Source organism: Carettochelys insculpta, chromosome 1 (genome assembly GCF_033958435.1).
Source record: "Carettochelys insculpta isolate YL-2023 chromosome 1, ASM3395843v1, whole genome shotgun sequence".
NCBI lineage: Eukaryota > Metazoa > Chordata > Testudines > Carettochelyidae > Carettochelys > Carettochelys insculpta.
In genome coordinates, this window is record NC_134137.1 from 168,446,014 (window position 1) to 168,461,258 (window position 15,245).

A 15,245-nucleotide genomic window follows, 5' to 3' on the forward strand; every position below is an offset into this window, starting at 1 on the left:
CCATGAATATAATTTAAACACTTTAAAAGGGAAATCTGTCATAAAAAACATTTAACATACTGAGTTTTCTGTTGGATGGCTGGTCTTAAAAGATGCCTGTGAGCAATTAGCTTATTTACTTTTTACATAAAAGTAGTTTTCTGATGCATAACATTTTGGCCGCCATTTGACTCAATATGAAAATATTTAATAAACTATTTGGTGATTACTTTGAAAATGATGTGTGTGTAAAACTTGATCAGCTAGACTTCCGAACACCTATCAAATCACATACATTATTGACTTCTGAAGTCTTTGCAGTACAACTGAGATATATTGTATTATATTATTGTATGGTATTATACTGGAGGGAAAAAAAGATGAATCAGGATAAGACACTTAACAGAGAAGCTGAATAACAATCAGCATCATTTATTATTTTCCCCATTTCCTTCCTTCCCCACATTAAGCTTGGCTGTCATAATGTCTCATTTTGTCCATTGTAAACAATTGTCCCTGCTAAGCAGAGCTGGTTCTGCTGACATTATCAGAGTGTGTATCAGGGAAATGGCACACTAAGCAGCTGAAGTACAAGACTACCACAATCTTCAAAGAATCTGGATGGAATGCTGCATGCCGGAACCTGTAGCTTCTGCAGGCATCAACTGCCTATGAAATGAAGGTGGTTGCAACTTGCTCTACTTGATGGAAATCAGATCTTTCTTCATTTTGAATTTTTTTTTTGAGTAAATCGTCAATTCAAACTTTAGCTGGGCAAAATCCAGGCACTCCTTACATTCATTCTTCAGTTTAGAGACTCATGCTTTTACTCATTTCTCAGTCTGCTAGTGTACAAACAATGTGAAACAACATTTCTTTTCGGAAGTTTAAAGGGTTTGTTCAAAGCATATATGAAATAAATTCATTTCCTGATTTCAAAGGACCCTGCACTTCTGTGAGAGTTTTGAGAGCTCAGACCCCTGAACATAAGGCCATATTTGTCCCTAAAGTAGAAATGTGTGAGATATACCAGACAGTCTGTCTTACGTACAAGCACCAAATTCATTAAATTGTACCACCCTCTTGACTCACCCCAATCTAGATTTAAATACAAGAAACATTAAACAAAAAAAAAAAAAAAAAAAAAAAAGAATAAATATCTTTGCCCAACCCAGGTTTGGGAGAGAGGAGGATCCTCACCATGTCTTCCTGGGATCCACAGGTTCTTTTCTCCTTTTCCATCCCCGTCAGCTCCCAAAACAAGTCCCTGGAACTAGTAATCTAACCTGGATTGCTCACGTGGTAGTATGTAGGACTAAACCACAGAGCTAGGAGGCTGGGTGAAATGGTTTTAACAGGCTGCTGAGCCAACGAATATCATGGTTAACAACATGAACTGATTTTGTTTAAAAAGGCCTCCAGTGTACCCTATTTTGCAAGATTTTTATAAAGAACATTTGCATTGCTTTTGTGACTGTGTAACAAGTCACACCCCCCAGTGCTGCTGCTGTCTATTAGATTTGTGTTACCTTGATTGTCAGTGTATTTAGATCTTTCTTATTAGTTCCTCTCATTGCTTCCTTTAGAAACAAACATTTTAAGGAATAACACCCTTATGTGATGAGCTCAAATCAGCAAAATATCTGTACCTGCACATGAAAATTCTCACTGTGACAAGCAGTAGAAACAATGTTTCCTCAGTGTAGCAAGCACTCTGCATTAGCCCCATGACAGTATCAGTTGCTGTGCTCGCTTAGTGCATTAGAAATGCTGGCTAAATATATATTTATGTGCCACTAACTATAATTTTGTTTTGCTGTTAACAGGCTTTAGGTAAGTACATTGCCTGCTAATGTTCCATGAGGAATGTGTTTACGAACAGCTAAAGTAGCATTTGCTTACCATGAAATGAGGTTGTGTTAAAATACGCTTTAGCTCTTTTGCATCATTGTTCTCTGGGTAACATGAAATTTCTTCCAATACCTGCAAAACAAACAGTACAAATGTCAATAAAGCTAACTGCTCTCTATTCTGTCATAAATACTGTAAAAAGCATATTTTACTCTGGTTGGTCATCATTCCTGTAGCACCAACACAAGCAACAGGTTGTGACAGTGACAGATCTTGGAGAATGGGAATTTTTTTTCAAACAGAACAAAAATTACCTATTCATGTCTCTCTTTGTTAAATGAAAGAGCAGATTTAAAGAAAGCAGAGTCTCTTTTCTCAAAATGATGAGATTCTTTGAAAGGTCATTATGGAAACTGCAGAAGCAAAGTATTAACCAGCAGCTATATAAGTCGCCTCTGTTTCCATGCCTGAACGGGAGCCAAGAAACATTAAAATAGAATTAAAAATATGCATAAAATCTTGAATTATCTAGATTAAGAGTGCTTCTGCAAATTAATTGGTTAAAAAACACGAACCTTGGATGGTTCATCTGTCACAGCACCACAAAACTCAATTCTATTAAAAAAAAAGAACATTTCATCTCATGACTGGGGAAAAGAGTACATATATTTTAACTCAGACCCTTACAGTCTGATATTTTCAATTTTATTCTAAGCACTCAGCTGTCTGGATGGCGGAAACAGAGCACTCTGCTTCTGGCAGCAGCTCTAGGGATTAATTGCTAGGAAGTTCTGCAGAGCAATGTGGTTGGCACAAACAAACACTCCCTCCCACTACTCAGGGTAGGATCTCCTCCTCAAATCTCTCTCATTTTTCCACAGACTGGTAAACAGGCTGCATATTTAAACTCCAGCATCCTGACAAAGCTCCATTTAAGCCCTTGGGGTAGAATGTGCAAAATGCACAACTTCATTTTGTCACAAGGGTCAGTATACTTCATGTAGTCTGAATAAATTATTCTGAGTATTTACACATTTTTATATCTAATCTCCCTGATTGGTGTGTGGTTGTTACATGTGAGAACAGATTCCAAACTTTCTAGAGGTTTCTGAAATGAACACCGGAGTCTTATTTCCACAGTGGAGTTGCTCCCTTAACAATTTGAGTATGTTTATTTTTCTGTGATAAAAACAGATGTGTGCACCATCCCAGAATAAACAAAATTAAAGGAACTGAGATCCTGAGTAGCTTCCCATTTTCTTTTTGAAGAAACTGTGAAATGATTAATTTGGTTCCTGCAAATGTAGTGCCCAGTAAAAGATAATTTGCTTTTTTTTAAGGTGTCTGAGATCAAAACTGGTAAAACATAACATTACTAGCTTTCCATAAAATATATTTTATATTGCTTAGAAGCCTTCATCTTGTGATAATCATCTATTTAAAACATTAATTGTTGACTAATCATTCAGTCTCACCTTCACTGCATCTGCAAAACTTAAGGGCAGGCTCAACTTTACTCCAATAATAATGTGTGTGTGTAGTTTGGAATCCTTCACCATTTAAAGGACTTAAATACACTTGCAAGTGAGTTACTCAGATGTCCAGCTGAATTATTGTGAGTCAAGAAAAAATTCACGTAAAACTTCACCAATAAACTATACTGGAAATAGGGACGCCAATCTTGGAAAGTCTCCCTTTATAGTAACATAAAATAATTCTTAATTTCTCAAATATCAGTTATATTAACACTACAAAATCAGAAACCTAACAATTTATCTGATCAAGTTTTTCGCAGTTTGGTATCTGCAAGCAGAATAAGTTTTATATCACCCATGAGTTAATATTGACAATTGTTACTACCTATGAGTTTTTCTTCAATACTCATTTTAATATAGACCTTGGTCAAGTCTCTTCTACTTTTTGTGCCTCAATTTCAACAGTGGAAACCTATTGTATTACTAATCTATCTATTAAGATACACATTTTGTTCCCACCAGCATAGAATCTGAGCACCTCAGAAACAGTAATGGATTCGTTCTCATAACACCCTGTGAGTTAGGGAAATATCACTGTTTTACAGATGGGGAACTGCAGCACAGAAAGATTAACAGGTTTTTCCAAAGGCATACAAGAAGTCTGAGGCAAAACCAGGAACTGAATCCCAAACCACCTTACACTCAAGACTCTCCTTCCTCCCTTAATAAAGTGAGATGGGACACAGACACTGTGGGAAGCTGTCTGCTTCTTTGCAGCAGTCAGAAAAGCAAACAGAATATTAGGAATAATTAAAAAAGGGATTGATAATAAGACAGAAAATAACATACTGACATTATATAAATCCAGGGTATGCTCACATCTTGAATACTGTGGGAGATGTGGTTGCCCAAGCTAAGAAATGTATTGGAATCGGACAGGGTACAAAACAGGGCAAAAAACTATCCAGAGTACAGAGCAGCTTTCATATGAGGAGACATTAATAGGACTGGGATTTTTCAGCTTGGAAAGGAGACTATTAAGGGGGACTATTAGAGTTTTATAAAATCACGACGGATATGGAGAAAGTAAATAAGGTAATGTTATTTACTCCTTTGCAGAATATAAGAAATAAGGGGGGTACCAAATGAAATTAATAAACAGAAGTTTAAAACAAACAAATGCAAGTATTTCTTCACACATGTAGTTTTGAGCAACTACTAGTAACGTCCCAACCCAATCTGATTTTTGCAGAGCATACCTTATTGCCCGCATTGTAGTAGCAGTTAACCTTCCAGACTCGGCTGTGCCACACTGATGCTTCTTGGGGCCAGGAACCAGTGGTCCCCAGAGAAGCATGAGTGTGGCTGGCTGGATGTTCAGTCCTCACAGACTAATGTGGGAAACTGGGAGAGGGGATAGATTTAGATGGACAAAGACATAAAATATCTCTGGGTAAAATTGTGAGGACTGCTAAGAAAGTACACCTGGGCTGTTGAAATCTGTTAATCTGGCCACTAAAGGCATATTTCAATAAAAAAAAGAGTTAGGGAAACAGGAGAAAAAATTCCAGGCGAAATGCCAGTGTGATTTCAGTTATTACATAGTGTAAATAAAGTATCTGTGCTAATTTGAATTTTTACTGTAAGTAATGTTTTTAGCCAGTCTATGCTAAACAACTAATATTTAATTTTGATTTAGACTATAGATCACAATTCTCTATTTAGTGTTTGCCCTAAGTTTAACAGGTATAAGAGTTAAGTAACTCTGTTTTTATTGGGTTTGGCCATTTTCAGTCTTACATCCTACTGTTCTGCATTTGACTTCCCACCTTGCCCCCTTTTATGGCTCTAATTTTTTGTTGTAGGAGATAAAAGGCAAGCCAAGCTTGATTGTATCAAAACACATTTCTAAAAAAAGCTGTTATTTGAGAAATCATAGATGCTTCAAACTTTCAGTGCATTTAAATCTGTCGAATACAGAACACATGGAAATGATCACACTTCTCCAAGGACAAAGCTCCTCTTCTTTAATATCCTTACTGACAGATCAGAGACTATATGATGAAGATGAATACCATAAGTATCCCTCACAGACAAATGAATAAATTCCGTAGAGATGAATTTACAAAGCATGCCACATAACCAAGGATAAAAACATTTTTATAAGCAGTCAAATTTAGGACCAGGTTAGAGCAGCGGCACTGTGTTTATTACTAAATATTTTTATGCTAAACAAATAAAATAAACGTCTGAAAGACACTTCAAAACCACTTACCTCTTTGGCTCTCTGTACAGCATCACTTGGAGGATTCCTGATTTGTGGTGAAGATTTTGTGTTGATTTTGTCATAAAGCTGAAATCAAATGAAAATAGAATGCTGTAATCATGTGCTTCGCTGTTAATGTCCAACATGATTGAATCTAACAATCTATATAAAATAACACAGTTAACATATCTATGTTAAACCACAAGACTCAGTGTGTTCTATGTACAAGTTTAGCAACCAAAGAACTTAAAAAAAATTCCTGAGCTGAATACAGTGCCATCCGTTCAAAATGTACAGCATACCATGGGAAAGTTTAGAGAGGTTGTGGGATTCTCTGTGTTTCCCATGCATTTTCTAGAGCAGACTCTGGGAACTACACCACTTATTCAAAGTGCAGAGACATTTGTGCAAGTGACACTATAACTCATGATAAATCATATATTATACATTTAAATGAATCAAGACGTATCTTCTTTTTGTGCAATAAATCAATGGTCAAGTAATCCAAATACCATTTAATTTTAACTAATGTTCACATCATGAGAGAACACACCTCCAGATAGAAAAGATTTTCTACGTAACTGCTACATAAATCTGTCTTGGATAAAGTGCAAAATTACTTTATCGAGAAAGAAATGTTTACACAAAGAATTATCCTCTCTTTACCAGGATTTTCTATCAACAGGATCAACACCAGCATGTCTATGGCGAATTGTGGCTACTGGGAGCTGTGAGAAGAGCCATATCTGTGCACGATTAGGTCAGTTATGGTGAATCATGGGAGCTGCGAGCAACCATATCTGAGGATGATTAGGTCAACAAAGCATCTGGCGGCCCACAAGCAGCTAACCCTGACAAACCGTGTGTGGCTTGTGTGCTGCAAGTTCACCTCCCATGATATAAGCTCTTTTACACTGACCTAATATTTTATGTGTACACACTATTAAAGCAGGGCTGTCCCCAGGGGCAGTGCAGGGCCCAGGGCAAACCTAGCCCCAGGCATGGGTGCAGGGCCTATGCCCACCCTCCCCCTCCTCCAGGCCCCACCTGGCCCCAGCCCAGCCCTGCGTTGCTTTGGGGAGTGGAGCAGAGCAGGCCTGGGCACTGCTTCTGACCCCTGTGGTAAAGTGGAGTGATGTGGCTGGGAGATGGCAGCAGGACAGAGCAGGCTGCTGGGTTGCTCTGTCTCCCATGGCTCTTGCTGCTGTGGTTAGTACCCAGGGCAGGGGGCGGCAAACCCTGCTGCCAGCCCTATTCCCTTAAGGTAATCCCCCAGGCTGCCCTGTACCCCTACAGGCTAACCTCCATATGGGGGACCGCCCTGTCCATAGGATGGTTGGGGTGGCCACAGAATCGCCTCCAAAAGCATGTATCTGGGGTAGCCGCCCCAAACCATCCTATGAGTGGGACGGCTCTCCTACAGGTCTCTTCCATCAGTGCAACTCGTCTGCTATATTGACTTAGTTACTTGACCCGTGGGAGAGGCATAGTGCTTAATTCAGGGGCAGGCAAGATATGGCCCACGGGTTGGTTCTGGTCTGCGAAACATTTTAATCCAGCCCGCAGCAGAGACCAGCACCACTCAAAGCGGCTGGCTGCTCCCTGTCACTCTGCAGCGGAGACAGTGTAGCACAATTCCAACTCCTGGTTTCCAGGCAGTAAGAGCTGAGAGATTTTGCTGGGGTAAGGGCAAGGAACGAAAGCTCTCCCCACAGCGCAGACAGCCACATGGAACAGCCAGCCACTTTGAGTAGCGTGGGACTGCTGGCAGGCAGGCAAGGCTGCCTGAGCACGCTCCTGGCTGGGAGCTGCTTAGGCAAGTGCTTCCTGGCCAGAGCCTGCCTCTGGCACCACACCTCTTCCTGCAATTCAACTCTCTCTCAGACCCTGCACTGCCCCTTATGCCCCTCCCTCGGGCGAGAATACTCTCCTACACCATTCCCCCCTCCTGGACCCTGCATCCCAATACTTTGCCCCAGGTCACAACCCCCTCCACCCAAACTCTTTATCAGAGCCCACACCTTCTTCCTGCTCGCCAGTCCCCTATCCCAAATGCCCTTCTGCACCCAACCTCCAGAGAAAAGTGTGACCCTTGACTGCTTACCAAAATCTTGAAGTCCGCCCCCAGCACCCATCAAAAATTATTGCCCAGAGCTGGCTTAATTAGCTACAGTTAGGTTGATATAGGGGAAGTACAGACACTGTGTTGCCTACATCATCTTAACTAATCTCCAGGCAGTGTCTCACAATGCTATTCTATGACTGCTATGCTAAATGTTTTAAACTCTGCTACACAGCGCCAGGTACACAGCCTCTCCACTGTTAATGGACTGGGAACTTTTGAAGTCTGATTTCCTGTTTGCTAGGTGTGGAGCACAGCTGATAGTGGCAGTGCTACACCCCAAATGCGCTCCAGCCACAGTACACAGGAAGTGGTGGATCATATTAGCATGTGAGAGATGAGACTGCATAGGCACAGCTCCAAAACAGCTGTAGAAATGTAGACACCTGTGAACAGGCATGGGGGCAGGAGGGCTACCTGAGCGATAACACATAGCAGTGCCAACTGAAAAATCGAAGACTTGTGGCAGGTTTACCAGAATGCAAGGGAGGCAAACATAAGCTCCAATGCAGCCCCGCAGACATGCTACCTCAGTTACCTGCTATTCTCAGCAGTGAGCACAGCACAGCTCCCAAGAGCAGTGTGGATACCTCTGCAGAGTTAGAGTCCCAGGTCAGCAGATGAGACATTCAGGTTGTGGATAAAAAGGAGGAGGAGAAGACAGACAGCTGAGTGTGGGATCCAAACTCCTAGAGAACCTGAAGCCGTCTGTAGCCCTGTAGCAATCATCCAGCCAGTTGCAGAAAAGCTTTGCAGCCCACTGTGATGCTGCGGAAGGAGCCTCTGGTGCGTATGTGATTTCAGGTTATATGTTGGGGTTAGATGTTCCTATCTTCTATTTTCAATTAAAATTAACAAGATGAAGTAGAGTTATCTGCTTCCTAGTGGCTGCACCAAGTAGGCAGATGGCACCCACGAAAAAAGATGGTTTATGTTCACAGGGATGTCCAAGGAATCATCATTTCTTCCTCTGCAATAGGACACTGTTCCATGATATTCCAGTATTAATTATACTGGCACCAGGGCAGTACGCAGCGTAGCAACAAAAGGATTCAGTTAGCTTGCAGAATCCTTTCCCTTGACACTTCTGTTACCCTCAGGAGAGGGATCTCAGCTAGGTCAAGCATGGGAGATGACAGTAATTTCCATTTCAACTGCTTGGACTGCAAACAATGGTGCCTGTGGCGGGGGGAAACCTCTCTCACCTCGTGATTTTCCATCTTGTCACACACGGTTACTGAAAGGCTCTAGTTTAGGTGCAGGAGCTGGCACTGACCTTAGTAATTGCCTGCCTTGGGCAATGGCTAGCAGCAGCTGCAATGGAAGGTGTGGGGGGTGTGGGGGAAAGAGAAGAAAGGAAATTGTGTGTCATAAAGCACCTGCTCCACCACTGTGCCCTCTGCCAAGGCTTGCAGACTGGGAGGGTCAGTGCTGGTTCCTGATCTCCAGGCAACATCCATGTTACAAAGGGGAAGTGGCATGGGTGGGTTGGCTGGCTAATGCTGCTGATGGCCTGGTGCCTATGTACCAGCACTGTACTTGCCATGGCTGGGACAGCAACGTGGGTCAGTGAATATCTCGTGTAAATGGAAATGTTTAGTCTTAAACTTTCCTTATTTCGCGGAGCGATTTTTACTTCGCAACTCTGCACCGCACAGGACTGACCATGGTTGCTTTCTGTTTCACAGCTTACAGTTCATAGTGCTACTTTTAGCTCATCTTCCACACTGGTGGAGAGGCCTCCCCAGATTAGAAGAAGGTAAAAAAAGATACATGACAATGTATTTAATGAGGTTATGAATACCTCTGGGACACTGGACACTGAGCAGAGGCCCTATCTTATGACAGGAGAGTCAAAGACAGTCTTGTTTAGCTAAGCTAAATGGAAGTTGAGCATGGGGATGATTTCTTTTTTCAAACACATCATGGGGACAAATTTCAGGGAAGGAGAAGAGCTATTTAAGCTGATTGACAATGTTGGCACAAGAACAAATGGGAGTTCTAGGAGTAAATTTAGATTGGAAATTAGAAGACAGTTTCTAATGATCAGAGGAGTTTTGTTCTGAAACAGCCTTCCTGTTTCTTGAGGGGCAAGAAACTTAACTGCTTAAGATGGAGCCTGGTAACTTTGTAAGAGAGCACATGACCTGATTGCCTGTGATAGCAGGGGACTGGATTCAGTGACCCAGTAAGCAAATCCTTTTGAGTCTATGTTCTTAGTTATACTCATTAAAGATTGTACAACTGTGTATGTTTATATTTTGAGGGCAGTACAGCTTAGTATGACCTGTCTGGTTTTCAATTTTGCTCATATACACATAAATATACATGATGCCATGCATATGTTAAAGTATAACACATGCATCCACCTACCCTGCAACTTCAGCTGTTCTTGTAGATTTTAAATTTATCTCCAACAAAGATTAAAATAATGATTACACATTTATGCAAGAGATTAGCAGGCCTGGTGTGTTCTTGTTTTAGTTCCACTAAAATATTGCACCATAAAACCATAGCTAAAGTAAGAGCACATAAAATGATATACCTCTTTAAATATATGAAATGAAGCACACTGGGAAAGGGTGCTATTTTCTTTCACAAGAACCCAAACAGAGAGAGATCTTTTCTTTCTTTTTCTGCTCTTTAATTACTGATCTACTGACAGTGAAATCCATTCCACCTACATAAAACCGAGCAATGAGAGGTCATAAGGGTGGAGTACAAGCATGAGAGATTTATTAAATTCACATCAAAATCATGGTTAGGGTGAGAGGCCTGCAACAAAGCCACAGCAGCTCATATTCCATCCACCTTATCCTCTGGAAGAAGATCTGCATCATCTTCATGACATCTGCACATACTCTTGATCAAGTGGCTCAATAACATGGCTCCTTCCCTGGCTTGACCCATATGGTTGCAACAGTGTGGCCAGTACAAGCTGTTGTGGTGATAACATCCATGGTATGCTCTGTGCAATGATGCAGATAGCCCAGTGTTTTCACCCTTTATATACATGGCCATTTAGATATGCTTAATGGCATTTCATTGTTTTAGGTTTATGAATATTATTTTTGAAAATTAAATCTACCACAATGAAAGCACTGTTATTTTTATTCCTTAATTTTTAAATACCCTAACTTTTTTTTTTACATATATTTTTCTCTTTTACATATTACATCACACACACAAACAAGTGTATACATCTATACACTTCTTCCAATTTCAGCTGTCATCTTTATGACTTGAAAAAATAGACTGGTTCTGAATCCGGTTTCTGAATTTTCATGTGACTATACACTCTCAAGTATTTGGAGGGTATAATCAAATCCTTTATTTGTTTCAGACCTCTGACTTTCAACTTTAATAGCCAGACTGCAAGATTTGGGCAGCAATTTCAGGCATTCATGTAATTATTTGTGGTCAGAAAAACACATTAAGCCCCATCCACAACAAGTATTCTATGTGGGCCACAGAAGCTGCGTCTACACGTGCACGCTACTTCGAAGTAGCGGCACTAACTTCGAAATAGCGCCCGTCACGTCTACACGCGTTGGGCGCTATTTCGAAGTTGAAATCGACGTTAGGCGGCGAGACGTCGAAGTCGCTAACCCCATGAGGGGATGGGAATAGCGCCCTACTTCGACGTTCAACATCGAAGTAGGGACGTGTAGACGATCCGCGTCCCGCAACATCGAAATAGCGGGGTCCTCCATGGCGGCCATCAGCTGGGGGGTTGAGAGACGCTCTCTCTCCAGCCCTTGCGGGGCTCTGTGGTCACCGTGGGCAGCAGCCCTTAGCCCAGGGCTTCTGGCTGCTGCTGCTGCAGCTGGGGGTCCGTGCTACATATACAGGGTCTGCAACTAGTTGTTGGCTCTGTGTATCTTGCACTGTTTAATGAAAGTGTGTCTGGGAGGGGCCCTTTAAGGGAGCGACTTGCTGTTGAGTCCGCCCCGTGACCCTGTCTGCAGCTGTGCCTGGCTCCCTTATTTCGATGTGTGCTACTTTGGCGTGTAGACGTTCCCTCGCTGTGCCTATTTCGATGTTGGGCTGAGCAACGTCGAAGTTGAACATCGACGTTGCCAGCCCTGGAGGACGTGTAGACGTTATTCATCGAAATAGTCTATTTCGATGTCGCAACATCGAAATAAGCTATTTCGAAGTTGGGTGCACGTGTAGACGTAGCCAGAAATGGCTGTGAAGCTTTCAGCTAGCAGAGAACGCAAGTCTGCAAGAGACAGCAGCAGTTGGAGTATGCATTAAGGCAGCAGGAGTCTGAGCCCCAGAGTTTTAAAAAAGTGTTCCACCCATACCAGCAGATATTTCCCAGAAGCTTCACACTATTGCATGAGGTAATTAATAGGCTTGCTGCCCCATTTACGAAGAGTTAACCAGATTAATGCACTGCAGTAGCTTCTGCTTTACCGTCCATTACTATCTAGCACTGGTTAATTCAGTAAGTATTTTCTAAAGTATCAAAAGTTAACCTGCAATATTTTAATAATAATGGTGAGCCCTGAGTATTACAATGAAGATTAACTTTTACTGATACTTTGCAAATATGTTTTAAAAAGGACAGGAAAGTTTTATTAACTGTGAATCAGTCTGTTCCAAAATCCACTTTCATTGTGAATGTTCTCTAACTAGCTCCTCACAGAAACACTGACTTCCCAAAGCAGTGACCACTTACCACACATTTTACAGTTTAGAAATTATGATCCAATCAGCCTTCAAAAGTATGTGAGCTAATGGTTTCATGTACATTGATGAATAAGAATATTGGTTTCCTTGAATTAGAAATAAATTGCCCTCACACGAACAGATATATAATTTGCAAACTGTACAAGAAAATCTTTAGAATACTTTTGAAGCACACCTTATAAATAGTAAACATTAACAATCACTTGATTTTACTCATATTGGTACAGAAAAAAGGCTGTCAGTGAGAAGGGAAATGCCACCATCCTCCTCCAGCCTGGTTCAGCCAGCCCCTTCCTACCTACCCCAACCACTTTGTCAGGGTAAACTCTTCTCTTCCTCCAACCTCCATTAGCAGTTGCACAGGGGAGCCCTTAGAAAGGCAACCACCTGTCTTTTTCTGGCTAACTGGACAACAACAACGAGCAGTATACAGTTCTGGACGTCACACAACAATGGAACATGGCATAGGGGATGTTTCAGAAATATATTTGTGGGTGGATGGGGATTTCCATCAGTTCTCTTTGTTCACTTTCACAATACAACCTGCCAGCTAAAGACTATTTGTCATTTTCATATTTAGCAGAATGCTAATGATGGTGAGAATTGCTCTAAAGATATTTGACCTAGCTGCAGCATCTGTTCATCCACAGTAAGAGGATTCAATTATGTTCAATGTTGGTTCTAAGCTACAGAACGTACATCTGAAGTTTAAGACTTAGAATGATTAGAATGAGACCGCTTATTTCACCATTTCCTTCTTCTAGTTAAGTACTCTGAACTTCAGCTTGGTGGCTGCGCCCTTGGAGATTTACACTTTCACAGAAGTACTTCCTCCAGAGTAACTAATTCAGAAGTTGGATGCGCTAATCATGGGTCACAGTAACCGACAGCTGTGACTTTGCTGTCAGCCTTTGCCAGAAGGCAATTATTCTGTTTAAATCAGCCTTTTGTCTCACTGAGCAGTGCACCCGCCTATTCCATCATTTCAGCAGCCACACTCTCATAGTTCCATCCTGGTATGATTGTGTGTTGCTCACGACAGTCGCACCATTGATTGAAATCACTGGCTTTTGTTTTAGAACTCTACTTTCTGCACTTCTACACTAATGAAGCCAGTTTTGGTTAGACGTATTTCCTGGAGGTTTCATCATAACACAGTCTTTAATTAAAGATTCACCTGTAATTCTTGGAGACTCCAGGGCAATCCAGGAGGACTGGCAACTCTATTAGAGAGATGGTGGGGCCAAAGCTGCCTAACAAGTTTTACAGTTTTTCTCAATGGTACACGTCAAGTTGGGAGGAAGAGGAAATCTTATATTTATATTCCTTGCATAATGGAGCACTGTGTTATTCCTACACCGCAAAGATGGCCATCAACAAGGGATTTGATTGTAGCTGTTTTAAAAAAAGTTGAAATATCTCCAGACAAAGTGAAAGCAACGTATGCTGTACGCAGGCACAGATCAAAATTTTCTGCAAGAGATTCAACTCTCAGTTAAAACACACTGCTGGCTTTTCAAATAAACTTAAGATTATTAAGCCCTCCCCCAAAACATCAATATTGCATTTTAAATTCATACAAATGCTTTTTCAACAGTATGTGAGATGGTAAATGCAAGATTTCCATTTTGAAAACAGGAAGAAAGAATTGTGAAAAATAATTTAGCAGAGGTCATATACATCAATGGCAGCAGCAGATTTACAAATAATGTTTGCAGCTTAACTGCGTATGATGCTTGCAGGTGTGTTAGAGCTTTCTCTGTATGGGAATTTGGAATCTAAATTTGTCATACATTTTAAAAATAATTAGCTGTTAAACTGCTATACTACAGGACAGTTGCAAAGAATAAAAGGTTCCAAGTAATATGACCAACATAACATGTTAAAAAATTCTATCGTTTTATCTCCACATGCGCCAGGTAATTTCATGTAACTGTTTACACACATCTAGATCACCTTATATGGTATCAGAATTTTTCCTATATAAACTATTTCCACAAATTCATTAGCAGTTTTGTAAATCAGACGTTCATGTGATGGAATTTCTGCTATTTCAAAGTACCTCTATTGAAATAAATATACTCTCCCATCTTTTCCAGGATTTTCTCTCTGCACAGAAAAGCTAGTATTTATTTTTAGAAGCCATTTGTATTCCGATATGTTTGAAATGTGTTACTTTTTAAAACGGAACAATACACCTGTTAAAAGAATTCTCAGCTCAGAAATAGCAGAGGTTTTGTTGATGTATTCAGCTACAACTGTGTGTGTAAGGGAAAACGGCACTTTAATACAATGGACTCTAAGAAGTTTTCACATCTATGTCACACCTCTCCCTCTTTCCAACTGTTCAGACCTTTTCATAGTAACTTAAGAATGGTCATCCTGGGTTAGACGAAAGGACCATCTATCCTTTTCTTCTCCCTGATGCCCCAGAAGGAAGTGACAGGTATTTATCAAATAGAGGCTAGGGACACCATTCCTATCCATCCTGGCTAATAAACATTGATGGACCTATCATCTTTGAATTTATCTTGTTCTTTTTTATATCCTGTTCAAGTCCCGGATTTCACAACATCCTCTGGTAAGGCGTTCCACAGGCCAACCATACGTTGTGTGAAGAATAACTTCTGTTTGATGGTTTTAAACCTGCTCCCTATTAATTTCATTTGGTAATCCCTAGCTCTTATGTTATGGGAACAAATAAATAACTTTTTCTTATTCACTTTTTCCACTTCAGTCATGATTTTACAGACCTCTATCATAACATACCTTAGCCTCCTTTTTATTAAGGTGAAAAGTCTCAGTCTTTTTAATCTTTCTTCATATGGCACCCATTCCAAACCTCTAATATTTT

The 15,245-nt window shown here is 40.8% G+C and overlaps 1 protein-coding gene across 4 annotated transcripts in view; it reads right to left on the reverse strand.

Moving 5' to 3' along the window:
• Positions 1-15,245, reverse strand: part of CASK (calcium/calmodulin dependent serine protein kinase) — a 384,458-nt gene that overhangs the window by 63,184 nt on the left and 306,029 nt on the right. For all 4 annotated transcript variants that reach the window (XM_074995109.1, XM_074995125.1, XM_074995118.1 and 1 more), the window contains exons 12-13: positions 5,581-5,658; positions 1,882-1,962 (exon numbers count right to left, since the gene is read on the reverse strand). In XM_074995109.1, coding sequence (XP_074851210.1) covers positions 1,882-1,962; positions 5,581-5,658 — 159 coding nt within the window. The remainder of the gene's footprint in view (positions 1-1,881; positions 1,963-5,580; positions 5,659-15,245) is intronic.